At 38.4% G+C, this 27984-nt stretch overlaps 1 protein-coding gene across 1 annotated transcript in view; it reads right to left on the bottom strand.

Annotated features, from left to right (window-relative positions):
• LOC124777302 (EF-hand domain-containing protein 1-like) overlaps window positions 1-27984 on the bottom strand; it is a 203751-nt gene that overhangs the window by 14289 nt on the left and 161478 nt on the right. The window contains exons 9-10 of the mRNA XM_047252653.1: window positions 18770-18886; window positions 18458-18680 (exon numbers count right to left, since the gene is read on the bottom strand). Of these exons, the coding sequence (XP_047108609.1) occupies window positions 18458-18680; window positions 18770-18886 (340 nt within the window). The remainder of the gene's footprint in view (window positions 1-18457; window positions 18681-18769; window positions 18887-27984) is intronic.

The following is a 27984-nucleotide window of genomic DNA, read 5'->3' as shown; positions in this document are numbered from 1 at the left end:
TTATTCTAGTTACTGCCATATTGATGAACATATGCTACAACAACCTTTTCCAGGTCCATACAGAAATTTTTCACATTGAAGTAATCTACTGTATTCTCAGTGAGAGCTTCAAATTTTTCTGTTATTCTAATGATGGTGTCATCTGTCAGTTAGTATACACAGTCTGATAAAAATAAATAAATAAAAAAAATTACCAAGAAGACACGATCGGATGTCAATGTAATTTCAACTTCGTACATGTACACACCACTGGCAGGTATGTAAATGATTAGAGTTTCAGTTCTCTGTGACAGGTAGAACAGCCACCAGAGTGCATTTATGTTATTTGTGTTTGGTGCTGTTACAAAACCTGGCACAATATATCAGGGGCATGAACTTTGTTGGATACTGAGTGACCACAGTGAAACATCGTGAGAGACTGTGTAATCAACACATGAAAAGAGTTTCAAAGGAGCCTCACTGTCTGACTTCATTTGGCCAGCTGGTCAAATTGTGGAATATTTAGATATGTGAGATAATTAAATGTGACAATGGCCCAGTGTCAGAGTAGAAGGGAATAAGAAGGCAGGAAGACTACTCAAGGTCTTGGTTGACCACATCTCCTCTTTGTAAGGAAGAATTACCAAATTGTGCACCAAGTACACTGTAACCTCTCACACCTCCACCTGCCATCTGAGAACAATAAACACACTCCCTGCAGCATTTTGTGTCATCCTGCACCACTGGTCAGAGATGAGCAGCAGCTGAACTATGGGAGTGCCATCCCATTCATAGGCTCCAGTCAATACTACAGCACAGACAGTTGAATTTGGATTGGTGAAGTGCCTGGGAAGCAGGGATGGCTTATGAATAGAATCACGTTGTGTTCAGAGATGAATCACAATTTTTCACTACCCAAGGTGACTATTGTTGGTGAGAATGGGGGTGACCTGGGGAGTGGTCCATTATTCACATATTTTGTAGAGGCACAATGTGTTTCTCCTTGTTGGTGAATAAAGCAACCAGCCACAAATGGTAGGTTGTGTTATTCACCAACAATCAGTAACAACCAAGGAGTTCACATGATCAAACATGGATAAAATAACAGTGTTACTCTGTTGTCATAATGTGGGATGCCATTAGGTACGAATTCAGATAGTGATTGGTAGAGATTGAGGGGACTCTGGTGGCACAACAGTATGTCATAAACATCCTCCCATCCACATGTGTTACTCCTGGGCAGTACTGTGGTGCCATATTTCAACAGGACAATGCTCATCTAGATACAGCATGTGTCTCTACGAACTGTCTGCATGATGTTGAGGTATTCCAATGGCCAGCAAGATCCATGATAGTCCTTGATGGAAAGTGTGGGACCAGTGCCAGTATCCTGGATATCAACAGCCAGTTACAACAGCTTACCTCGGGATAGGATACAATGGCATTATGACACCCTTCCCAACCAAATACCTAGATGCATCCATAACAGAAGGAGTGTATTGTCATACTGATAAGCAATCTCATATTGCTCTTAGATCCAGTTGAGTTTCCCCATAGCAAATTTTCTTATGTTAGATGGAAAATGGAAAAAGCAAAGTATGCATACAGTATTGGAGTTTCACTTACACAGCCTCTTAGCTCATACAGCAGATCAATCACACCTTCAAGCCTGCTGCATAACTTATCCATATGTGTATCCCAGTTTATACTTTGATCAGTATGGAATCCAATTTTTTTTGAAAAATGGAATAAAGTGCAGCATCACACCTTGAAATGTTGACTGTGGCTTTTGGTAAATCCACTATGAGTAAGATAAGAGTTTCAGCATGATATAAATGTTTCAAAGAGGGTCAAGAAGGTGTTGAAGTGATGCTGCTCTGGATGACCTTGCACATCAATTACTGACAATGATGTGGAAGAAGTAAAGAAAATGGTTCTGGAAAATCACTGAATCACCATCAAAGAGATTGCTGATGATGTCAGCATATTTTTGGCTCATTCTGAGAAATTTTTTCTGATGTTTTGGACATTAAACTTGTAGCAGCAGTATTTTTTTCTGAAATTAGTGAATTTTGAACAAAAATATCATCATGAAGACATCACTCAGGATTTGCTGAATGAAGTCAACAAAGATCCAGAACTTCTAAAGAAGGTTATAACATGTGACAAAGCATGGCTATGCAGGTATGACAACGAAACCAAGACCCAGTCATCCCAGTGAAAACTGCCAGAAGAGCCAAGTATGAAGAAAATTCACGTTTGATCACTTTTGAATGTTCTTCTCACTGTTTTCTTTGATTACAATGTGGCAATGCATCATGAGTTCCTGCCTTCTGGTCATACAGTCAATAAGGAATACTATCTGGAAGTTATGCACTGTTTGGGAGAAGCAGTCCAAAGAAAACAACCAGAGCTGTGGCAAAACCACCCACAGAAACTGCATCACAATAATGCTTGTTCATGATTATTTTGGAAAAAAAATCATTACAGTGTCTCCACCAATTTATTTGCCAACAGGCCCACTGCAAGTTCTTTCTATTCCAGAGGCTGGAAAGACCCATGAAAGGACATTGTTTTGCCAGGATTGATGAGATAAAAACAGAATCACTGAAGGAGATGAACACTACAATGAAAAGTGAGTTCCAGAAGAGCTTTCAAGATTGGAAAAAAACTAAAACAAGTGTATTATATCTGAGGGGGATTAATCTAAAGATGACAAAGTTGATGTTGATGAATAAATAAAGAGCCTTTGGGAAAAACAAAAATTTCTGTCACTTTTAGATCAAACCTTCTATTTTGCAGAAGAATATGCACCTCACCTAAAAGTTGTCTGCTGTAAATCACCAGAGGATCAAAGCATTTTTAGTGATTGGAAAAATGCATGGGTCATGACAAGAAGCTCAGATCCCTGATGTCATTATGTGTAGAATTTTAGAACACATTTTATCCTCATGTAGTATTAACTTTCTGGAGACCAAAATCCCTGTAGGAATCAACATGCATTACAGAAACAGGTATTGAGTGAAGTGTTGCTCCCTCTGTTCATCAACAAGATATGTTGCTCAGGGTGATGGTGTTCTTTGATTTTCTTAGGGTATCTGGTACCGTTCTGCGCTGTAGTCTAATAAACAAAATGTGAGCATGTGGAATATCAGACCAGCTTTGTGACTGGATTGTAGAGTCCCTTGTAATCAGAATACAGCACAACATTCTTAATGGAGAGAAATTTACAGATATAGAAGTAACTTTGGGTGCACCCCAAGGGAGTGTTACAATATAGTTACTCTCCATGAGACTGTTTGTAGGGGTTGCTGTTGTTTACAGAGAAGTCATGACACCAGAAAATTGTAGCTAAATGAAGGAAGATTGGTAGAGGCACAATCCCTCATGTCATTTTGTTTCAGATACCCTATTATGGTTTAGCTCAGAATATGTTCTTGGGTACCCCAACAGACAATGGCAGTGAGACTGGATGGTACCAATAGTTTCGTGGATATGATATCAGTGGGCACAGTTCTTTGGTCAGCGGATCTGCAACTGAAACTTAGATGCAGCATGTGCACCGATAACTATGACACTGATCTTTGCAGTGATATGTGAAGTAAACTGGGCCAGTACTTTTGTATCTTTCTTAGTAGAGCAACATTTGTGTTCGGCATTTCTGCCTTTGCTTTGTTACACTCAACTTCAGTTCCTGTGCTGTTCATAAGTGCCTGGGCACTAACTTTGGTGCCACAGACTGTGTTTACCTGTGACAAGAATTTCTTTGGGTTTTGTAAAAGATTTTTCAATGACATTCTGCTGTGGTAATTGTTGAAGACTTCACATGTCACCTTCCTTCTGCATCTCTTTATCTATAGCCGTATGCTTTGTTTTTGCACCTAGTAAGAAAATGCCACTATTTCTTAAAGTGTCATGCCTGGTGGTCTAGTAAAGCATGTGCTGAATGATCGTGGGATCGAATCCTCATTCCATAACACGTTTTTCACTCTGCCTTTTAACTTAGCATTCACCACTCAGTGGTTTGGAGATTAACAAGAAATTATATGTGGTTCAGTTTCCATGTTAAACTGTAGGTCATCTTCCTACAGCTGGGTAACTTGAGTAGTTAGGGACACGTAAGCCACTAAGTGGTGTCCAGTTGAAAGACTTGCACCAAGCCTGTGAGCCACAGAAATTATTATTACATTAGAAAAATTTTTTTTTAAATTTTTTTTTTTTTTACAGTGGTTGTATATTGTAGATGGTCTCTCCTATCATGAACATTTCTGCTAGGAACCTACATATCCTGTGATTGGTTGAATATTCTTTTAAACTTGAGCCACCATTCCTCAACATGCTCCAGTCTAGAGGTTAATTTTTTGAGTTCCTCTTTGGTATATGATATAAACGTTTCTTCATCTAGCCTACTGAAGGCATAAATCTTCCTTTGTGTTTTAGTTGCCCTTTGTACTTTAGTAATCAATGTTGCTACAGTTGCATCATGGTCACTGAGACAAGTTTCAGTATGGACATCTCTAGATGGTGTACTGGTTTTGTGACAATGAAAGTTGGAAAAGCGGCAGCAGTTGCAGTTGGAGGTGGCATTATTTTGTTACAGATTGCAAATCATAAAGGTTATTTGAAAATTAACTGGGATAAAGTTCACAAAGAAGTAGATAAACTTGCTGATAAGGTAGAAGAAAAAGCTACAGGAGATGGTCCCAAATTCTTGGACAAGATGGAACGACTGGTCGATCGAAATATTGATAAGGCTGAAGAGTTATTGAAGAACAAGCAGCGCAAAGCAAAGCGTTGATACCATAGTTTTATTGGTGATGAAGACTATTTCCAGGTTCAAGAAATTCATATTTTCCTTGCTTCATTTGTTTTGGGTTTTTCGGTCGGAATTGTGACAGCCTCCTGAATCGAATGAAAAGGAAGAGCATTCATGTAGATTACTGTAATTTAAGGCATTTTACTGAACTTGAGTTATTTATTTCTGTAATGAAGAGGTAATAGTGAGTAGAACTGGATTTTTTGTGACTGATAAGAGCTTTAAGGCAGACTGTAGAATCTCATAAATGAATTATACAAGAGGTATATGTCAGACTGGTTTTTCCAGGTGATGTGGCTGGAGTATGCTTTGTGTAATTTATTTCAAGATAACACACCTAATTTTTGTCACCTTATAAATTATTATTTATTAAATGTAAGGTACCTAATAAGTTCCCTATGACTGATAATTTGAAAGTATTAACTGTTCACACAATTGATATGTGATATAGTATAGATTGTATGCAATAAATATTGTGTAGTAATAAAAAAAAAAAATAGGTCTACTAAATTTCCATCATCAGTAGGCTTCCAAACTGTGTGTCCTAGGTAGTTTCCAGATAAGGTGTTATTCTATGTTTTGCAGGATTTCTTCTGATGCCCACCATTTACTAAGCTGTAATTATCTCTATCGATAGTTGGATAATTAGTCTTCCACAGCGATGACTGTATGGCTGCGAAACATATGTACTAGCAAACCAAAGTTGTCTCTAAAGTTTTTGGTTAGATCTGGGCTTGAGTCCTGTGGTTGATAGAAAGACACAATTACATGTCTAGGCCTACCCTTGACAAGGAGTCTTCCCCAAACAGTCTCACATGCAGTTTCAATTTCTATCTCCACTTCCTATTAACCTATCCATTAGATATATATTTTGATTCACACCAAAAATCTCTCTTCTTTTAATTACACATTTTACCTTGCTTTATGTATCTAGTATTATCTCATTCCCATTGCTTTGTAGGAGTGCTTCACACTTTGGGATTTTGTTATGATGATTTTGGCAGTTGATCCTTAGGTGTGGGGGTCACAACTTTAGGTCTTCCTCTGACAGCTAAACTAGAGAAGGCCTTGTGTGCATGGCATGTACTGTCAGCCACCTGGATAGCAGCCTATGATGTGTGGGGTCCCTTGACCCATTTATGGAGACTGTGCAATTATTCAATTCCCAATCCTACAGCATAAGTCTAGTAAGTCACAGTCTGGCTTCTTGCAGAACCTGTGAAGTCTCTGGTTTTAACATTCTGCTCAGCTCAGAACCAGATGCCCCTTGGTTCAGCTGTGGGGATAATGCTGCTGATTGAGTGTGTAGGCATAGCTGTGAAGTTCAGTGGATGCACCAGATGCAGTAGCAGTTTCTGTTTATACACAAGACTTAATTTAGTTTGTTTGTCACTTGCTTGTGCAAAGAAATGAATTGTATCTGTGTATTTTACTATGTTTACTAAAATATGCTCAGTTATTCTAAATTTTTGTGTGAATTGTAGAGTATCTGTATAGTGTGAGATTGGTTTGGAGAATAATAAAAACCAGACATCAAATAGCTGTAGAGCCTAGACTGCACCCACTGACTCATTGTGGAGACAAAAATTGATTAAAATGGTTAGGAATGCAATTGTTGTGTACACAATGGCATGGGAATGCCACTCTCTGTAGGCGGCTGGAAGCTGTGTTAATCAGGGTTGACAAGCTTCAGGCTGTTGCCCTGGTCTGTAGTGGCACTGGGGCACCCAAAATAAATGCTTTGGTATCTTTGTAGCCTATAGTGTCACCTACGTTCCCTGATGTTGCAGCACCTTCCAGTTCACACATCCCAGCTGGTCAACATTTACCCGATGGTCAGTGGAGAACAGTAGTAGGATCATGAATCTCTCGTCAGAATATGAGAGTGGATACTGGCCACATGGCCATATGAGAGCTGTCATAGTATAATAAGCAATGGAACTTACTGCTTAGTGCAGTAAGTGGCTTCACTGGGAGGAAACCAGGGGAGAGATTACGTAGAATATCAAAGAGGCTCTCACTTAGTACTGTATCATACATTGTAGGCATATGCTGATAGAGGAACAGGAAATAAATATCTGCCATTTGGTCACAGTTGGAAGATACCAGAATTGAATCATGGGGGACAGGAGGGATGGGCAGATTGCGAACTGGCAGCTGGCCACATGGTTATGGACACAAACTTGACTGAAAACAGTTGTTAATAGCAATGAAATTCTAAATTCTGGTTGAAATGTATATTGCAAAGATAGGATGAATGCCAGTGGTGGGAGGCATGTTTATAGCTGTAAGAAATTCAGTAACATTTAGTGAGCATAATACAGGTTCTGTTTGCTAGGGTTATGTCTAAGATATGGAGGAGGATCAGTTAGCAGCAATTGAGTGCACTGGGTACAGCTCATGGCTTATGTCAGCATGAATGATGCCTGCCACTTCTGTTCAGAGGTCATTATCAGTTTCTACAGGTGGCTGGCTGCTTTGCTGAAAAGAGTTAGCCTCACTTATTGGGTGAAAGCAGAGCTAGTATTTTGCAGTCTCATTCCCAGAACTGATAGGGGTGTTCTGGGTTGGAGCTGAGTGGAAGGCATAAATCAAAGGCTCAGATGATTCTTTTATGATCTTGGATCCTGATTTCTCAACCTCCACTCTTGGGTGGAGAATTCAAGAATGCCCTTCAATAGGTCAGGCATGCAATACATGCAGGAAGTAACTACTAGCTTAGCAGGGTAGGTGTGGCATGCAAATCTGTTTTTTTTTAGGCCAGAGAAATCACTGTACAGGATCGATGAGATACACTCTGATTTCAGTTTTCAGTCAGTGGAGGGAGAAAGATTAATGTAGTATTAGTTAACTGCAGGAGCATCTTTGAGAATGTCCTAGAATTGTTCTCACTTGTAAATGGGAATAATGTCCACATAGTGCTGTGGACACAAACTTGATTGAAAACAGGTGTTAATAGCAATGAAATTCTCAATTCTGACTGGAATGTATATTGCAAAGATAGGGTGAAAGCCAGTGATGGAGGCATGTTTATAGCTGCAAAACATATAGTAATGTCTAGTGAGCTTAGTACAGGTTCTGAATGTGAAATAATTTATGCGAGGATTAGCATGAAAGGTGGATAAAACATGATCATCTGAGGCTTTTATATACACCACACCCTGCATCTTGAACACTAGTGGCACAATATTGAGGGGAAACTTGGATAATATTTTCCGTAAATCTCCTGGTTAAGTTACAGTATTGAGTGAACATTTCAACTTAACACCTATAGACTGGGAGTGTGAAGTGATTAATGTGGGTAATAGGAACAGGGAATCTGGTGAAATTATTCCAGATATGAAAATAACTTTGAGGAGCTAACCAGAGAACTGACTTACAAAGGCAACATATTAGATTTCCTGGTAACCAACAGGCCCGAACTTTTTGACTCAGTGTAGAACAAGGAAATCAGTGATCGTAAGGCCGTTCCAATGGCTGTAAATAAGAACATAAAGAAAGGTAGGGAGATATTTACATGCATCAAGAGTAACAAGAAACAGATTTCAGAATAACAGAGAGGCAAACATGAAAATTTCATCTCCTCCAGCACTGACGATTATGGCCAACAATGGACAAAATTCGAGTATTGTACAACAGTACAATGTGCCTTACACAGGTATGTGCCAAGCAAAGTTGCCATGTAGTGGAAAGACCAGCTGTGGTTTGACTGCACACTCACACACATGACTGCAGTCTCAGGCAACTGAAACCACACTCAGTATGTGTGAGTTGCATTTGCATTAGTGTGTGTGTGTGAGTGAGTGAGTGAGTGAGTGAGAGAGAGAGAGAGAGAGAGAGAGAGAGAGAGAGAGAGAGAGAGAGAGAGAAAAGGATTACCCTGTAGTTCCTTCTGTAAATCATTGCAAAGATGTCAGAGTGAAAAATATCAAAAACAGTGGCCAAGGGAAGGAAAAAATTGGAGACTGTCCAACAAAGGAAAGGGCATTGGAGCTGACAGGATATCAACATGATTTTAAATGGAGTATGTTAAAGAACTTGTTCCTCCCCCGGCAACAGTGTAATGTAGATAGCAGGTTGGCTGGAAAAAAGTGTGGTAATTCCTATTTTTAATGAGCATTGCTGAACAGATTTACAAGACTATAGTACTATATCTCTAAAGTCAGTCTGTTGTAGAATTTTGGAACATGTTTTATGGTTGCATATTATAACATTCCTCGAGACCAGAAATCTCCTCCACAGGAATGAAAATGGGTGCTATAAACAATAATCATATGAAACCCAGCTCACTCAGTTCATTCATGAAATATAAAAACAAGTAGATACCATTGCCCAGGTTGATGCTGTGTCCTTGTCTTCTGGAAGAAATTTGGTTCAATTTTGCACTTCTGCCTAATGAAAAAAATGAGCATGCGGAATATCAGACCACCTGTGTGAATGGATTGGAGAGTTTCTAGCAAACAGAACAGAACATATCATTCTTAACAGCCAGTAATCTTCACGCATAAAATGTCAAAATGTAACTTTGGGTGTGTCCCAAGGGAGTGTTATAGGACCATTGTTTTTCACAGTATATTTAAATAATGCAGTATCAGAAGCATCATGAGAGTTATCATGAATGATGCTGTTGCCTATGGAGAAGTCACAGCACTAGAAAATGGCAAGGAGATTTTCAGTTCATTAGCACTAGATTTAGGGATTGGGAATTGACCCTCACGATAAGGAAATGTAATAACATATTGTTCATAAATAGGCAGGAAGACCCATTACTGTGTTGTTATGCAACTGACAAACAATCATTGAAAGCAGTCTTGTCCATAAAATACAAAGGAACATGTGTACAGAACAATTTAAAGTGGAATGCCGATATAAATCTAATCTCAGGTGAGGCAGATGCAAGACTGAGTTTCATTGGAAGAATCCTGAGGACATGTAGTCAGCCCATAAAGGAGATAGTTTTCAAAACTATTGTTTGACTATTATTTGAATATTGCTCACCAGTCTGGGATTTACACCAGATAAAATTGATAGAGGAAATAGAGACAATCCACAGAAAAACATGTTTCATTATAGGTTTATATTGTAAGCATGAAAGTCTCGCAGAGATGCTTAGTCAACTCAGTATTCAAGTATTGGCTGAACAAGAGTTCTGTATGTTACTTCCTTTGTTGATGGACTGCATTTCCTCAGGAGTCTTTCAATGAGTCTTAGACAGGCATCTGCCTAATGCACAATTAATTTATGTGGTCATTCCATTTCAAATTGCTCCATATGAAAATTCTTAGATATTTTATGGAAGTGACTGCTTCCAGTGGTAATTCTGCAATCATGTAATCAAAAACCAAGGGTCAATTACCATTCTCTACATCATGTGTCAATCCTCTGCAGGTCTTCCTGCAATGATTTTCTAGCATTGCAACTTCTCTTACAACAGCACCATCTGTTAAAAGCCTCATGGAATTTCTGATGTTGTCTACTATATATATATAAAGTAATGCTCCTGTAACACTCCCTTGTGGCACACCTAAAGTTACTTTTATGTCTCAAGATATCTCTTCATTCAGAATGAGACACCATGTTTTGTTTGCTAGAAACTCTTCACAGTTGGTTTTTTGTTCGTTAGGTGGCAGTATGGAACTTTACTGAATGTCTTTTGGAACTCAAGGAATGTGATATACACGGCTTCCTAATCTCATGGACGATCAGTGTGAGCTGGATTTCACACAATCATTGTTTCTGGAACCCATGTTGATACCTACAGAGGAGATATTTGGTCTCCAGAAATGTCATAGCACACAACCATAAAACATGTTTCAAATTCCAACATCATGGTGTCAGAGATATAAGCCTATAGTTTTGTGCCTCAGTTTGAAAACAGGAATGACTTGTGCTTTTTCCTAAACATAAGAAATGCTTTGTTCCTCCAACAACCTATGGTACACTACTAATAGAAGAAGATCAGTATCATACTGATCCCCTGTCAGATCCAGTGGCCTTTCCTTTATTGGGCTATTTCAGTTGTTTTTTCATCCCATAGTCATTTATTTCAATATGTCATTTCAACATTTGTGTGATGATTTAAAGCATGCACTACAGTGTGATCTTCCTCTGTGAACCAGTTTTGAAAAAATGACTTAGTATTGCAGCCTTTTCTGTGTTATCCTATATTTCAGTGCTGTTACAGTCACAGGTGTCTGGATGGATGGTGTCAATTCATTTACTAATTTCCATATGGCCACAGAAGTCTTAGGACGTCCTATCAAGTTGGTAGATAGAATTTTACTTTTGAAATCATTGAATGTTTTGTGCATAGCCCTTGTTTGTCAATTCTGACTTAGTTTAGTGTTTGTTTGTCTGTGGGGCTTTGGCTGTGTTTAAATTTGCAGCAAAGCTCTCTTTGCTTTCATAGCAGCTACCTTAGATGGTTATAGAATCGTGGAGAGTTTTTTTGATCCCTCAGAGTTTTTACACTTACCTGTCTACAGGATATTGTGTGATGCTCTTGAACTTCATCCATTGATGCTCAACATTATCAAAGCTGTACATGTCAGGTAATCTGAAATGTCTCTTGTTGCTCTTGCTAAACAGAAAGATCTTCCTGCGTTTCTTTGTATTCCCATTTAAAGCCACAGTCAGTGCTGGTGTAGCAACATTATGACCACTCATACCCTGTTCTACACTAACTACATCAAAAAGTTTGGGTCTGTTGTCACCAACAGGTCTAAAATGTTATCTTCACAAGTTGGTTTTCTGATTAACTGCTCAAGGTAATTTTTGGGTATAGCACAAACAACAATTTCACTCAATTCTCTGCCTACTGCCAGTCCTAATCACTCGAATCTCCCAGTCTATAGCTGTTATGTTAAAATTTCCACCTAAAATAATAAAATGCTGAAGGAATTTATGCGAAATATTCTCCAAGATTCCCTCACATGTTCCATCATTAGTGCTTCAGAGGCAGGGTTCTGCAAAAGTATCTGATGACCATATGTGACCCACCTTTACACTTATCATCACCAGAATTATTTTCAATTCTGAATCTGTACCAGTCTCACTAGATATTGTTGTATTTTTTGTTGCTATGACTATGCCTTCACCACTGGCATTCAACCTGTCTTCATGATATACAGGCCAGTCAGACTTTAGAATTTTGTTGCTACTGACATAAGCTTTCTGTCCCTAGTTGGCATGATTATTGTTTATAAGTGAGACTAGTTCCAGGACCATTCCATAGATGCCTCTGCAATTAACTAACACTACATTAACATTTTCTTTCTCTGATCTTCTGATCTGCTATGCCAAATGCTACCATGTCAGGACTAAGGACACATCTTTCCAGGCCTGTGAAGGGATTTCTTTATCCTAAAAAACCCACATGAGCACACCACACATACTTCACTACCCTGGCAGCTCCTTCCTGTGTGTAGTGTGCACTAGAGATTTTGGGGGGAGGTGGCAGGAGTGGCTACATTTCTGTGGAGAAAGGGAAGGTCAAGAAACATACATGCTAGGTCATCACGGAATCATCTTCCATTCAGCTCCAAACTAGAGGGCTGCAATTCATTCTTGGAATGATAGCTCTACTTTCCATCACATGAATGAGGCTGGCTGCCTTCGCCAAGAAGGCCAGCCATCTTTGGGAACCAAGGATACTCTCTTAAACCAGGTGTCGGGCATCATTCTTGCTACCATGGGCCACGATTTGTAGCTGGGTGCACCCAGTACACTCAATCAATGCCAGCAGAGCCGCCTCCTCATCTTGGATGAAACCCCCCAGCCACCAGACAGAGGGGACACTGGCCTAGTTTGTCAATCTTACTTCTATTTGCTTGAGGATCTCCATCACTTGCCTAGTATTGGAGCACGTAATGATAAGCAATCCAACCTTATGCTCTTGTCTGGACCTCTCAGGAAGATAGGCCATAGTCCCAATAGGTATGGCATCTCATGCTGACTCACATGTTCTTTCAACAGTAGGCAATACCTCAAACCTGTTTTTGAGGCTTAGGGGGCAGCCTTATGGCCATTACCCACTTTCACCTTCTTCCCACAAATTCCCCCAACCTTACCACACATCAAACACCACTGTGCAAATTTTGACTTGCAGGGATGTGTGAATTGGATGGTGCAGTGACAGCAGGGATTCCATGTGATGTTCTAGACTCCAGATGTGCTAAAGCATTTGTCTCAGGTGCCCCAATGCCACAGTAGCCCAGGGCATCATGAATCCTGTTGACTGTCGCCAACACGGCTACCAGCTGTTTATGGACAGAAGACAATGCCCTCTGTGTCTGTACACAACAGGTGCAGGTCTTTACCCATATTCAACAAACTTTTGTCTATATTGCAAGTAATGTACCACTCACCCAAGAAGTCACTGTCTAAGTTCTGCTGCTATGCTACTTCTAGTCTCCCTACAGTCATCTCACACAAAGCTAACACATTTAAATTTATGAAAAATAACCAACCTAGAGTAAATTACTAAACACTAGGCTACACACTGAAATACACAGGTAAAATTCACTGCTTCGCAGAAATACATGAAAAACATGAACTTAACAAAATTACTGTGTATTAGATAACCTGCTACAGCTACAGGCATATCTTTTTGGCTCTGTGATTGCTACTACACAGACTGTCCAAGCACTATATCTAACAGTCATACGATTCAAACTGAGTTACATGACATGGCACTTCTGGTGGCAGAAAGCTACATTAGAAAGTCACCTTGCACAAAAATATCTATTGGAGATATTGCACATGCATTTGGTATCTCTGGTATATGACTCTCAGCATTTGACAAACTACACCCATTCATAGCAGCATCCAATTGCTTGACAGTAAGAAAATAATTTTCCACTACTTACGAGCACAATTAACTCATTCTGCACTCAAGCAATCAGTCTACAAAGGAACTTACCTACAAAATATTCACGAAACCTGTGATAGAAAATTGTTCAGTGTGTGCAACCCATAGCAAAGAAAACTAATAGGGGTTACTAACATATACAAAAAAAGGACAACATGAATAGTGACAGGTGTTTGACCTACAAGAGAGCATCAAAGAAAATCTTGAACTGGCTAACACTTTAATACAGATGTCAGCTATTCTGCAGAAGCCTACTTACTAAGTTTTAAGATCCAATATTAAGTGAGGTGTCTAGGAAAATACTACAGCATCCCATGAATTGTTTCCATAGAGATGACAAAAACAAGATTTGACTAATTACAGCATGCACAGAGGCATTTAAGCAATCATTCTTTCCACCCTCCATATATAAACAAAACAGGAATAAATCTTACAAAGTGATACCATAGGAGGCATCCGCTACCATGCACTTCCCAGCAGTCAAAGTAGATGTATATGTAGGCACATAGCAACATCCATATAGACAAGGGTCTATACTTATGGCACATAGATAAATTTTGTTTTATAACACATATTCATGTAATCAATATATATTACACTAAAAATAAGAGATTTTTTGAAAAAGTGTAGTTTTCATTACTCCGAGGTTGGTTTTAACAGCAGTGTGTTTTACCAGGCTTGGTCCACTTAGAGGTGATACACTGTTACCATTTTCTGACCTTTAAGCAACCATTTAATAACACTAAGGAGCAGCAGTTGTTTTAGCTCCCAAAATGATGTCACAAGCTGATCAATGTCTGCAGTCTCTCCTACTTTACTTTCTGAAGGGGGTTACTGACATATTTTGTTTTTAACTAATTATTTAACATACAAGGGTTAGAACTTAAATAGTGGCAACTATTTATTCACAACTGATACAAAAGAGTTACATGTTTCCACCTGTCACTATCCTTCAAAGCAGTCACAAGCATTGTGTGGAACCTGTTGCCAGTGATGTGTAAGGCATAGTAAACTGTTAGCAGAGCATGTTCTGTTGTTGGTGCGAATGGAGCGGTTTACTGCCTGTCGAATCTCTGGAACAGTTCTGAAGCGAATGGCACGAAGTGGTTCCTTCATCTTTGGGATCAAATCAAAGTCACAAGGACGTAAGTCCAGGGAGTATGGTGGATGGTACAGTACTTCCCAGTCCCATTGACCGAACAGGGCAGCCACAGCCTGCGCTGTATGCATCCCTGCATTGTTGTGCAAAATGATGGGTGGGTTGCGCAGAAAGTGTCGCCGTTTCTTTCGGAAAGCTGGTCGCAGGTGATGCTCCTAAAATGAACAGTAATACTGTAGACTGATGGTCTGCTGTGGAGGAATGTAATGTGTTAGGATAACACCATCACAGTCGTACACAAGAATCACCATAACTTTAGACTGCTCCATTCACACTATCAACAAAACAGGCTCTGCTAATGGTATATTATGCCTTCCACATTGCTGGCAATGGGTTCTACACAATGCTGGTGACTACTTTGAAGGACAGTAACAGGTGCAAACATGTAACTCTTTTATATTGGTTGTGGATAAATAGTTGCCACTATTTAAGTTCCAACCCTCGTACATAAATTACTTAATGATCTCTGTTAATGTTAAGAAATGAAGAATTCTAGTGGATGATGGGAACATCAAGAGCTTCAAGAGGTTGAAACCTCAATGACATCCCAGGGAGAGTATCTTTGGGGGGGGGGGGAAAGATCAGAAACTAGCAGTATGTTCTTGAAATTGTAATGATGTGGAAGCTCTGTAAATTTACTGTATGCAATAAAACAGTTCATGTATAATCTTGTTGTACATCATTTGGTGGTGGTTCTAGTACATATTAGTACCCTACTTCTGCACTAGTGACCTGTGCTGCTCTCTGAACATGTGATTTCACCATTTAACAATATTCATTCTGATCATATCACAACAATGTGGCCGATACATTCTACAGCAACCACCACACCAGTACTGGATTACACTCAGCAATGCGCATACAGTGCATGAAGAACAATGTCATTTTTGTGCTAGTCACATAGCAAAAACCGAGAGTGTTGTTAATCTCCACAATGATCACATGGACAGTAAAAAAATGTCAATGACAACTCCCAACAATGGCCTATTGTTAGAGGTAGAGGTGAATGCACTGACAGATAGTGCTTCAAATTAGTTTAATCCATAGCATTCACCACATGTAAGTCTCACACCATCAGCGTCCTCCATGCTGTGTATTGGATACAAGGAACCACATTCCATACAAACATGACCCGATGTGCCAAAGAAATAATAGGCAGCCACCTTACCACATGCCATGTGCTTATTACACAGTGCCCTGGATAACTTTCACTTGGACAATGCAATGAGTCAGCCTGCCATTCAACCCAATTCTTGTGCCACTTTCTCACCATTCACGTCTACGATGCTGTGCTTGGATTACAAAAAATTGCATCCCATTGTGTAATGTGGTTCACTATTGACAGGGTTACGCTATGTAACAGTTCTGCAATAGCCCAAGCTGGATTGTGCCACCCCAAACAATTTAATGTGTCATTGCCTAACACAACATGATGTAACTGCTGGTTCCACACCACTCGACCTACCTTGTTGTGTTCTGGATATGAGCATCCACATTCTGTTTCATCACAACCAGTTGCACATCAGTTTTGTTGGTCAGCAACCACCCTGTCCCATGGAATGAATGTTAATTAGGGTGCACAATGAATCAGTTGTCTGACAATCAGTGCTACATAGTCTCAAACCTTTGCTTAAAATTCCCACTGGGCTCATGCCACCTGTGTGCCACAACCATAGACTGCTGCATATCATAACGTCACAGCAGGGCACACATTATGAATACCAAATGGTAACATCTTCTCCCACAAGCCACCCATATGTTCATGGGGTAGACAACATAATCACTGATTACCTCTCTTGGATTGGTGCAATTTTGTTACAATACAACTATGAACACAAGGCCACAGAGCTAGCCAATGACTCTTCCATCAACAAGCTCATGATAAAATAAATGACCAAACTTGGATTTGAACATCGAACCTTACCCAACACATAGCTAACACTGCTGTGTGACGTTGTCCCAAAACAGAATATGCCCCATTGTGCCACTCAGAATGTTACAGGAAATGTTCCACAAACTACACAACTTGAACCACCCAGAAATCAGAAGAACAAAGCTAGTCAATGAAGCAAAACTGCTCGACACACCCAGCCACAGCTGGACACTTTCTGATATCCAAAGCATGTTTCAAACACATACATATTGACACTGTAGGACCCCCTCCTTGGTTGGAAGGCTTTCAGCCATCACCAGAAGATCAAGAAGGATCAAGGTGGTCCTTATCTGAGTTATTACAGTGGAAGTGGCAGTGTGCACATTTATAGAAATGTGGATCATGCACTTCAGAACCCCAGAACAGATCAACACAGATCAGGGCTGGCACTTTGAGTCATCCCTCTTCACAACCCTATTCCACCTGTGCAATATTAATTCCATGCATATCACACCTTACCATACCAAAAGCAACAGGATGGTTGAGAGTTGACACAGGACTGTGAAGGCAGCTCTGACGTGCTGTGGTGGGTTCTGGTCTGAGGCACTACCATGGATGCTCCCCAACATTCAGTCAGCATACAGAGATGATATCCATGTGTTACTTGCCAAGATCCTGTATGACAAAACACTATTGCTTCCCAGGAACTTTGCACAGCCAACATTCAATGTGGCAGACAATGACCTGCCGATATTAGTGGACTGAGTTTGTGCACATATACAGGATATGTACATTCTGCCACCATCAACACACATGCAGCTGAAAGTTTTTGTTCATCATGACCTTTGCCAGTGTAAGTTCATAATGATTTGTGACAATAGCATATGTCCAGCCCTCCAGCCAGCATAAACAGGGCCTTCAAAGTGCTGTCCCATGGTGAACAAAGTTCAACATACTAGTGTGCAACAAGCCAACAACAGTGTTGCTTGCACCCCTCACAGACTATGGTCACCTGATTCCAGCACAGATGAACAGACTACGCCAATGTCCACAACCTCAGCCCTGGTACCAGCACCACCTAGGCAACCACCTATGGAACTACCGTCGATGTCACCCACATTGGACATCACCTCCAAACCATGTTGCAGTCAAATTAGACAGATGCTTCAACACCTGGTGCAATACAACATATATGCTGTTTGCTAACATGCCCCTCTCACCTCTGCAGTAGACAACAAATACCTATACATGCTGTAGACCTCAAACAAGCTCACCACCATCATATGGCTGCCATCCAACACACATCACAACAAGAAACAGTCTGAACATATATTTCTCATGCAGCAGCCATGGCGTGGTTGGTGTAGTGATCTCACCCATGACTTGCTGTCAACACAACCCATAGTGCTCTGCACTCTGTGGGAGGGGCTCTGTGGGAACATTGAGAGCCTTTCTGTGGGAACATTGAGAGCCTTAGGAGGTCAAAACCTCTCTGATGTACCAGGGAGATGATGATTTGAGAAGAGAAAGCAGAGACTTGCAGTATGTTCTTGATGTTGCAACAGTGTGGAAGCTCTGTAAATTCCACCGTACAATAGAACAGTTCATGTATAACCATGTCGTACATCATTTGATAGTGATTCTAGTACACTTTAGTACACTACTTCAACATTATTTTCCCAGTTTTAAGATATTTAACTGTACAGTCAAACTTGTAAAGGTATTTCCTGCAATCAATGGTAAAAACATCACAACACTTACCAATATAAAAGTCAGCAGGAGTGTAATACTCAGGAAAATCGGGACTGGCCCCATCCTTTGGCACAAGAGTAGCCCTCAGGAAGGTCCCTCCAATAATTCCTGAATTTCTAACAGGTGGTTCATAAATTGTTATTTTACAGTCACTCAATGAATACGAAATTTGAAATTTTCGCCCTTCATCTTCTGGATGAGACCATTCCATTTCAGCTGTATATCGCAGAACCTGTAAGTATAAGGGGATATTTAAAATTGTTCTGAATAATATATCACACTAAAAAAACACATGATTAAGTTTGTCTGGAAAAGCATTACCTTATTTGCATTCTGAATGTAGCGCAAAATATCTTTCTTGGGTGGCTTGGGCATAAGAGACAGGCAAGACTGCAGTGAATCCTGTGGGGTCCCAAATCCAAGATGTGGAGGATAAACCTGCAGATGCGATAGTAGTAATACCAACAACAGAAGTAATGAAAAATTTATGTATGTTTATGTAAACAGATCACAAAGGAGAGCTATAAATAAAGTTGAAGTTGGAGGAAGAAAAGCATACTCAAAAAATTTAGGATTTCCATTAGGCTAACAGAAACGTGAAAAAGTGCCTGCTGAGCCTTCACTTTCATAACTAAAAGCATTTACAAAAAAAGACAGTATTTTAAGGTGATACACTGTACTCACTTGTACTCATCCAGATAGAAACAGAACTGAGTAATCACTTTGCTTATCTTTGACCTGCTACTCTGTCTGATGCCTTCCACTTCATCTTTTTCTTATCCTGACAATATGGGTGTTCCCTTCAGCCTAGAATATGAGTAACCTGCCCCTCCTTAGCAACATTTCCCAACCAATTGCTCTTGTAGTGTCACAGGTCAGGTCCTATTCTGCTATATGAAGAACTGTCACATCAGCTAAAAATGTTTACGGTGTTTAAGTAAACCAAATATTGACAGACCTACTGTGCATACAGTATCTGTTCCTACACAGAGGTCGTACAAGGAACGATACAGCTGCAGTGCACTGAAGCAAGGAAAATGCTGACTAATTGCTGAGCATATGGTATGCAGTCCACTGACCCAGCAGATGTACACAAAATAAACGGGATTATGGAACCTCTAAAGAGAAAAACAAATGATGTTTTTGGATTTCAATGTAAGGAAGCTTTTTGTACTACTGTTAGATCAGCGGTGCTCTTGTTTGAGTTCTCATAGAGGAGGAATGCATTTGTATCATGAGAATGGTCTTAATTGTAAATGTAGTTATGTAATAAACATTTGGTAATGGATGGTTAAAGTGAAAATATGTGTTCAGTCATCATTTGATAATTTGGTATAAGTTGTTAGTTGGAAAACTTGAGTAATTTCCCACAGCCAGGAAGATGCTTCGGAGAAGTCCGCACAGGAGTGGTACAGCATAACTGGTCCACAAAATTCTACACAGTGATAAAAAAAGATGTAATTCCTTAAAAGAACGTTGTGACATACCGTAAAGAATGCAAGTGAAATAGTTCCAAGCAATACCAAACTAAACTGAACCAACTAACATGACAAAAAACCAAGTGGATATTTTTATTTTTCACTACATATGGTGACAGTGTTCTCAGAGAAAAATTGCAAAAGAAGGGCGTTAATGACTTAGAATTTGCCCAATAAACAAAGAATACATATACCAAGATGACACAGTTGCTATGGGTAAAAAGGAAACAAACAACGATGAGGAGCTATACAGGTAGTTGTGAACTTAAATTGAAAGTTGCTAACCAATATCAATAATATTACAGTGTGATTTGACACCAAAAAGAGATATTTCCCATTCAAATTACTGAGTAAGAAGACTTCCAATGGAGATCTTATCTGTGATAGACAAAAATTGTCACTCCCACAGCCACTACAGATACAGCTCAATGCAACAACCTGGGACAATCTTCGACCACTGATGGCACATACCTACCTAATTGCAGTCTATGAACACTGACTGCATACCGCCATCAACTGTCAGAAGCAGCCACCATCTGACAAGATACTACATGTGGTGAGTAGTGAATTTTGTCATACTGTGTGTGTGTGTGTGTGTGTGTGTGTGTGTGTGTGTGTTTTTTTTCTTCATCTCCAAGAAAGGAAAGAAAAACCTATAAGCAAAGTAATTTAAGATAAATATGTAAAATAATTAATATATATAAAATAAAACATTTATTTATGACTTAATGCCTATTATGACACAAAGCATGCCTTCATAAATAGGAACAAATGAAATACTTAAGTTGCTGAAGCAGCAACCAGCTGATAATAATAAACAGTTAATGGAAAGCAGTAATCAAAAGTTAGAAGAAACTAGTGCTCACATAACAGCACATTTAAATGATAAATTGACAGAAAATAATGACAACAAAAAGTTTTTTGCCACTTTAAACACTAAATTTGTGACTTTGATCACAAATTTTGAAACATTATCTTTGCCCTTACAGAGCTCAGAGGAATGTATTAAAACCTTAACAGACAAACTGTATACTATAAATACTACAACAGAAGATATTGTAGATGTTAAGTTTAATATAAAACAGGATATTATATAAGAAATTATTACTAGGTAACCAAAACAATAAAAGAAGACTTCAAAGCTCAGATAACAGAACAGGCAATAAAGTTCACAGATACTGACACAAAGGTTAACAGTCTTACAGAAAATTTGCCTGATAAAGTACATAAAATGGTAAATAAGGAGTTTGAGCAATATTTGCATAATGTTAGAGATAAGTTCAATAAATTACAACTCAAAATTTCCAACAAATATATACAGGTAGACTGTTTAGATCATAACAAGCTCTTACATCATTAAGATACACTTAACTCTTTAGAAACCAAACTTCAAAATTTTGTAAATGATACCGTAAGTTTACAGAATAGTTCAATCACCTTCAAGGGTAATACAACACATTGCCAAGAAGAATTACAAAAACTTTGGAGTGCAATTACAGACACTTAAAATAAACTGCAAAACAAACAAATTGGAAATGGTGTGGGCTTACGTGTGGATCTGGTAGAAGATTTGCAACTGAGTGACAGCTTATATTTGGCAAAACAATTCCTCAAGTTTAAACTGGAGGAGGAAGTTGAACCAATCTATTTCTTAAGAGTATAGATAATTATACAGTAAGTGGAGTCATCACAGAAAGATAGATTTCATACTAGGATATTTATCCAGATACACAGCACTATGGGGTAATGCTCATTCTGAAGATTTTAAAACATGGGAGGATTTTCAGGAGAAATTTGAGAGAAAATCCTGGTCAACCAGTACCCAAGAGAAGCTAACATTACAGCGTTTAGATCCAAAGCAGTACAATAGTTCATGAGGTATTTGCAAGAATTATATTGAATGACATTTAACTAAGGCAAAGTATTCAGACAATGTATTAGATGAAATTCACTTACTTAAAGTGTTAAAAATATAGGCAACCACACTGTGTTAGAAAAGAAATCTGGTATAGAGGATGGTCAAACAAACGAGATCTACTACCCTTTATTAAATACCGAGAAGAATGAAATGCATTAATCCCAGGAAAGAAACAGTAATAACAGAAACGGGAAACTATTTAAAAGGCCCGGTACATTTAATAAACGAAAGATAATAATTACTGAAGGTACATGGTAATAATACAAGCAAAATAAAATCAAATGAAAATAACCAGATTAAGTCTCAAGTGTTTGCACCCCAAAGTAACCTGATGACACAGGCTAGTATGCTCTGTATAGAGGTTATAAATACTAACCAAGATAATATGCAAAGTAGCTATCTGGTAATTATCATGGAAAACAAAGAGAGTCCTGGCTCCAGGGTGAAGAACAAGGATGTCACCAAAATTTATGTGGCCTATATGTAAAAAAATAGATAGCTTCCAGCAGACAAATATCTACTAAGAAATGGTTTTTAGAGGAGGAAATCCATTGTTGTTGTTGTTGTGGTCTTCAGTCCTGAGACTGGTTTGATGCAGCTCTCCATGCTATTCTATCCTGTGCAAGCTTCTTCATCTCCCAGTACCTACTGCAACCTACATCCTTCTGAATCTGCTTAGTGTATTCATCTCTTGGTCTCCCCCTATGATTTTTACCCTCCACGCTGCCCTCCAATACTAAATTGGTGATCCCTTGATGCCTCAGAACATGTCCTACCAACCGATCCCTTCTTCTGGTCAAGTTGTGCCACAAACTCCTCTTCTCCCCAATCCTATTCAGTACCTCCTCATTATGTGATCTACCCATCTAATCTTCAGCATTCTTCTGTAGCACCACATTTCGAAAGCTTCTATTCTCTTCTTGTCCAAACTATTTACCGTCCATGTTTCACTTCCATACATGGCTACACTCCATACAAATACTTTCAGAAATGACTTCTTCACACTTAAATCTATACTCGATGTTAACAAATTTCTCTTCTTCAGAAACGCTTTCCTTGCCATTGCCAGTCTACATTTTATATCCTCTCTACTTCGACCATCATCAGTTATTTTGCTCCCCAAATAGCAAAACTCCTTTACTGCTTTAAGTGTCTCATTTCCTAATCTAATACCCTCAACATCACCCGACTTAATTCGACTACATTCCATTATCCTCGTTTTGCCTTTGTTGATGTTCATCTTATATCCTCCCTTCAAGACATCATCCATTCCGTTCAACTGCTCTTCCAAGTCCTTTGCTGTCTCTGACAGAATTACAATGTCATCGGCGAACCTCAAAGTTTTTATTTCTTCTCCATGGATTTGAATACCTACTCCGAATTTTGCTTTTGTTTCCTTTACTGCTTGCTCAATATACAGATTGAATAACATCGGGGAGAGGCTACAACCCTGTCTTACTCCCTTCCCAACCACTGCTTCCCTTTCATGTCCCTCGACTCTTATAACTGCCATCTGGTTTCTGTACAAATTGTAAATAGCCTTTCACTCCCTGTATTTTACCCCTGCCACCTTTAGAATTTGAAAGAGAGTATTCCAGTCAACATTGTCAAAAGCTTTCTCTAAGTCTACAAATGCTAGAAATGTAGGTTTGCCTTTCCTTAATCTTTCTTCTAAGATAAGTCGTAAGGTCAGTATTGCCTCACGTGTTCCAGTATTTCTACGGAATCCAAACTGATCTTCCCCGAGGTCGGCTTCTACTAGTTTTTCCATTTGTCTGTAAAGAATTCGTGTTATTATTTTGCAGCTGTGGCTTATTAAACTGATTGTTCGGTAATTCTCACATCTGTCAACACCTGCTTTCTTTGGGATTGGAATTATTATATTCTTCTTGAAGTCTGAGGGTATTTCGCCTGTTTCATACATCTTGCTCACCAGATGGTAGAGTTTTGTCAGGACTGGAAATCCATAATAATGCCTAAATGTTTAAACCTGCAGTATCTGAAGTTTTGCGTGGATATGTTGTAGAGATATATGTAGATTTTGGTAGTGAAATTTCTCTAATATCCAAAGAGTTGTTTAGAATATGAAAAATGAAGGAAATATTACTGATATTACCTGTAACTGGATTGTATAGTTAGAAATAAAGGTAAGCTAATTAAACAAGAAACAAGAACCCCAGTACAAATTGGGCCTCTTTCTTGCACCCAAACTTTGTTAGTAGAACCTAACATAAATATGACATAAATAATGTAGTTGTATGATGATTTTGTGGGGAATGAAGGGTACACCCATGAAATAATGTATGACACACTAAATGGTCCACATAAATTATGATAGAAGAACCCAGTGGGTTAAAATAGGAAGTATTACTGATAAGCATCTAAAACATTTGGGTGAGAGAAATATGAATGAAAATGGTAGTGAGTAGGACAAAGAATACATAGACAGAGAAGAAAAGTGTTGAAATCATAACAGGGTAAAATTTGAAGAAAAGTATTAACAAACCTCTTCGTTCTTCATCGATCAAATTGTGGAGGATGCTGACAGGTATTGTCTGACAAAAAAAAAAAAAAAAAAAGACATACAGAGAATGTGGACTCATGAGGGATTGGATATATGTGGGTAGACAGGTCCTGGAGTACTGATTTATACCATAGGTCATGCCAATTCACAAGTGAAATGGTCTGTACCACTTTTATGAAATAGTTGAGGGTGGGTCACTTTAACTTTCAAATAAAAGTAAGTTGTGCAGTACTTACCCATAGCCCCAGATGTAACTTGAAATTTCAAGATATACTCTGTTGTTGATGACACAAAAAATAAAACCAACTAATGTTCTTGATCTTAAATATAAAGAACCTTTGTATGTTATTCAGTTGTGGAAAAATTCATGAATACTTCACTTCAATAGCTTAAGACCTCATTCAAGTACACTGTCAAGGACCAGTCTCAAGTTTCTCCAGCAAGTTAGTGATCTCGATTGCTTCTATGTATGTATATGAAACAAACAATTATAAGTAAAATTAAATCATTAAGCAATAAAATGTCAAGTGGTCTTGATGAAGTAATTGATTTCATATTAAAAGCATGTGCTCACCACATAGCAAACCCCTTGGCAAAAATTTTCAACCTCTCTTTAAAAACTGGTGTATTTCCAGGTATTTTTAAAATAGGTACCTATTTTTAATTTGCCTGCTATTTTGCTAATACTCTGTATTATTGTAACTTATCTTTGACCTGACCAATATCTATTGTACAATTTGTGCTGTAGGATAAAACTGGACCAATAAAAAATCAAATCAAACCACTGTTCCAACAGTTAAAAATTCTGTCACTGCCATGCCTCTATATAATGGAACTAGCTTGTTTTACAGTTCAGCACTTGGAATCCCTCTACAGAAATTCTGACTGCCACACACATGACAATAGAAACAAATCCCAATCACAAACTATAGCTAACAACATAAAATTATATGCCAATGGGGTTAAGTGTATGGGCATTAAAATATACAACCACCTCCCAACACACACAAAAACAAGCAAAACCCCAAAAATAATGAAAATTAAAGGAATTGCTCCTAAATCACTGTTTCTATTCCATACATGAATTTCTTGAAACAAAATTTTAGTTACTTGTAATAAGCTGGTTATTCACTTGTAGGTATTTCTACTTAGTTAGATAATTTAATTATCGTATGCCATTTTCTGAAGAAGAGAAATTTGTTAATATTGAGTATTGATTTAAGTGTTAGGAAGTCGTTTCTGAAAGTATTTGTATGGAGTGTAGCCATGTACGGAAGTGAAACATGGACGATAAATAGTTTGGACAAGAAGAGAATAGAAGCTTTCGAAATGTGGTGCTACAGAAGAATGCTGAAGATTAGATGGGTAGATCACATAACTAATGAGGAGGTATTGAATAGAATTGGGGAGAAGAGGAGTTTGTGGCACAAATTGACTAGAGGAAGGGATTGGTTGGTAGGACATGTTATGAGGCATCAAGGGATCACCAATTTAGTACTGGAGGGCAGTGTGGAGGGTAAAAATCGTAGAGGGAGATCAAGAAATGAATACACTAAGCAGATTCAGAAGGATGTAGGCTGCAGTAGGTACTGGGAGACGAAGAAGCTTGCACAGGATAGAGTAGCACAGAGAGCTGCATCAAACCAGTCTCAGGACTAAAGACCACAACAACAACAACATGCCATTTATATTCTGTCTGTATCTCTTATATGTATTCTGCTATGTGTAGAATGTACCACCACTGTCACCTCTCATTACACACCACTTTTTTATATTTTGTCTTTATATCCTATATGTATTCTGTTATGTGAGTTATGTACCACTACAGCCATCTCTCAACATACACTGTCTTAACACAATTCTCAAATTGACTTGTCCTATATCATGTTGTGCTTTGCTGTACTAAATGGATGATCTACAGGACCAATAATAATAATAATAATAATAATAATAAAAGTAAAAGGAAACATGAAGCTTGCCCTAAAGAAATAAATTTGTAAAGTTTTTATTTATTTATTTATTATTATTATTTTTATCCATGAGGGTAACAGTCACTCAATGTGTACTGGAAGTATCAGTAATACAGAATCTATATGTTATGGTATTTAAGGAACGCGTATTAGTAGTTTAACAAAATAATACAACAATTACGTATAATGGATACTAAATGACAACCTGGAAAAGAGATATTAGAAAATATACTTACATATGTAATAATACAATAAGGAATAAAATCAATGTCAAAAGAAAATTTAATAAGAAGGCAGTTATATGCCATGAAATGTGTTTAAATTGTATATTATAAAAGAAAATAATAAAGTGACATCTTTAGCTTGAGTATGGGGATGTGTAGTGTAACAGGACATTGTAGATCAAGTCCTGTTCCACTTCAGCTAAAGATGTTCATGATGTTTAAGTAAAGTAAAGTAGGTAGGTCAAATATTGACAGACCTACTATGCATACCATATGTGTTCCTACAGATAGGGCATATGAGGAAAGATGTAGCTGCAGTGTGCAGAAGACAGGAGAATTCTGACTTCTTGCTGGGCATCTGGTATGCAGTCCATGGACCCAGAATACACACACAGAATAAACAAGTTTATCGAATCTCTTAGGAGAAAAACAAATGATGTTTTCTGGTTGTAATGTAAGGAAGCTTTTTGAATTACTGTTGGACCAGCAGCACTCTTGTTTAAGTTCTCATAGAAAAGAAATGTATCTGCATCATGTTAATGGACTGATTTATAAAAGAAGTTATGCAATAAACATGTGGAAATGGATGGTTGAAAAAGTGAAAATACATGTTCAATCATCTTTTGATAATTTGATATAAGTCGTTAGTCAGAAGCCTGAGCAATTTCCTGCCAGAGAAGATGCTTCAGATAAGTCTGCATGGGCATAGCACAGCATTGCATAGCAAAATTCTGAATGGTGACCACAATTACCTACAAGCCAGAGTCATAAAAAAAGGTAACCCCTTAACAGAACATTGTGATGTATTTTGGTACAGGACACAAGTGAAATGGTACTGGGTGATACCAAACTAAACTGAACCAACACATATGACCAAAAGCCAAATTGATTTTTTTATTTTTTGCCATACTCTTAACTCCATGAGGAAAAAATATACAAGTCATTCTTCTGTGTATGGTTTTTTTTTTTCCCCTCCATGAGGAAAGAGGATATGAGTCTTTTTTTATGCTTTATAATGTTTCCATCAGAGGATGTGAATTTTTGCTTCTTGGAGGCAAGTGATCATCAGCTGTTCTGTCTGCTTCTAATTTAGCAATTTGCCCAATTAAATTGTCATATGTTACACCTACAAGTAAAATATTATGAGAACAAACATACAACTTAACACTTCCTGATGGTAGTGTCTGCTAGCAGACACAATCAATTAGATTCACCAAGGGAAGTAGTGCAGTGGTAAGGCAGTGAACTCACATTAGGGCAGATAGCAGTTCAAATTCCCATCCAGCCATCTAGATATAAGTCTTTTTTGGTGATTTCTTTCTGATGTTTCCCCAACCCATGTTTGTACTCCTTCTCTAATAACCTCATTATTGATGGCACATGAAATTTAACCTTCTTTCTTCTACTTCTCTGATTAAGAGC

This window comes from Schistocerca piceifrons, chromosome 2 (assembly GCF_021461385.2).
Source record: "Schistocerca piceifrons isolate TAMUIC-IGC-003096 chromosome 2, iqSchPice1.1, whole genome shotgun sequence".
Classification (NCBI taxonomy): domain Eukaryota; kingdom Metazoa; phylum Arthropoda; class Insecta; order Orthoptera; family Acrididae; genus Schistocerca; species Schistocerca piceifrons.
Note: the sequence above shows the minus strand (reverse complement) of the source record. Positions and strands in the feature narration are given on the sequence as shown.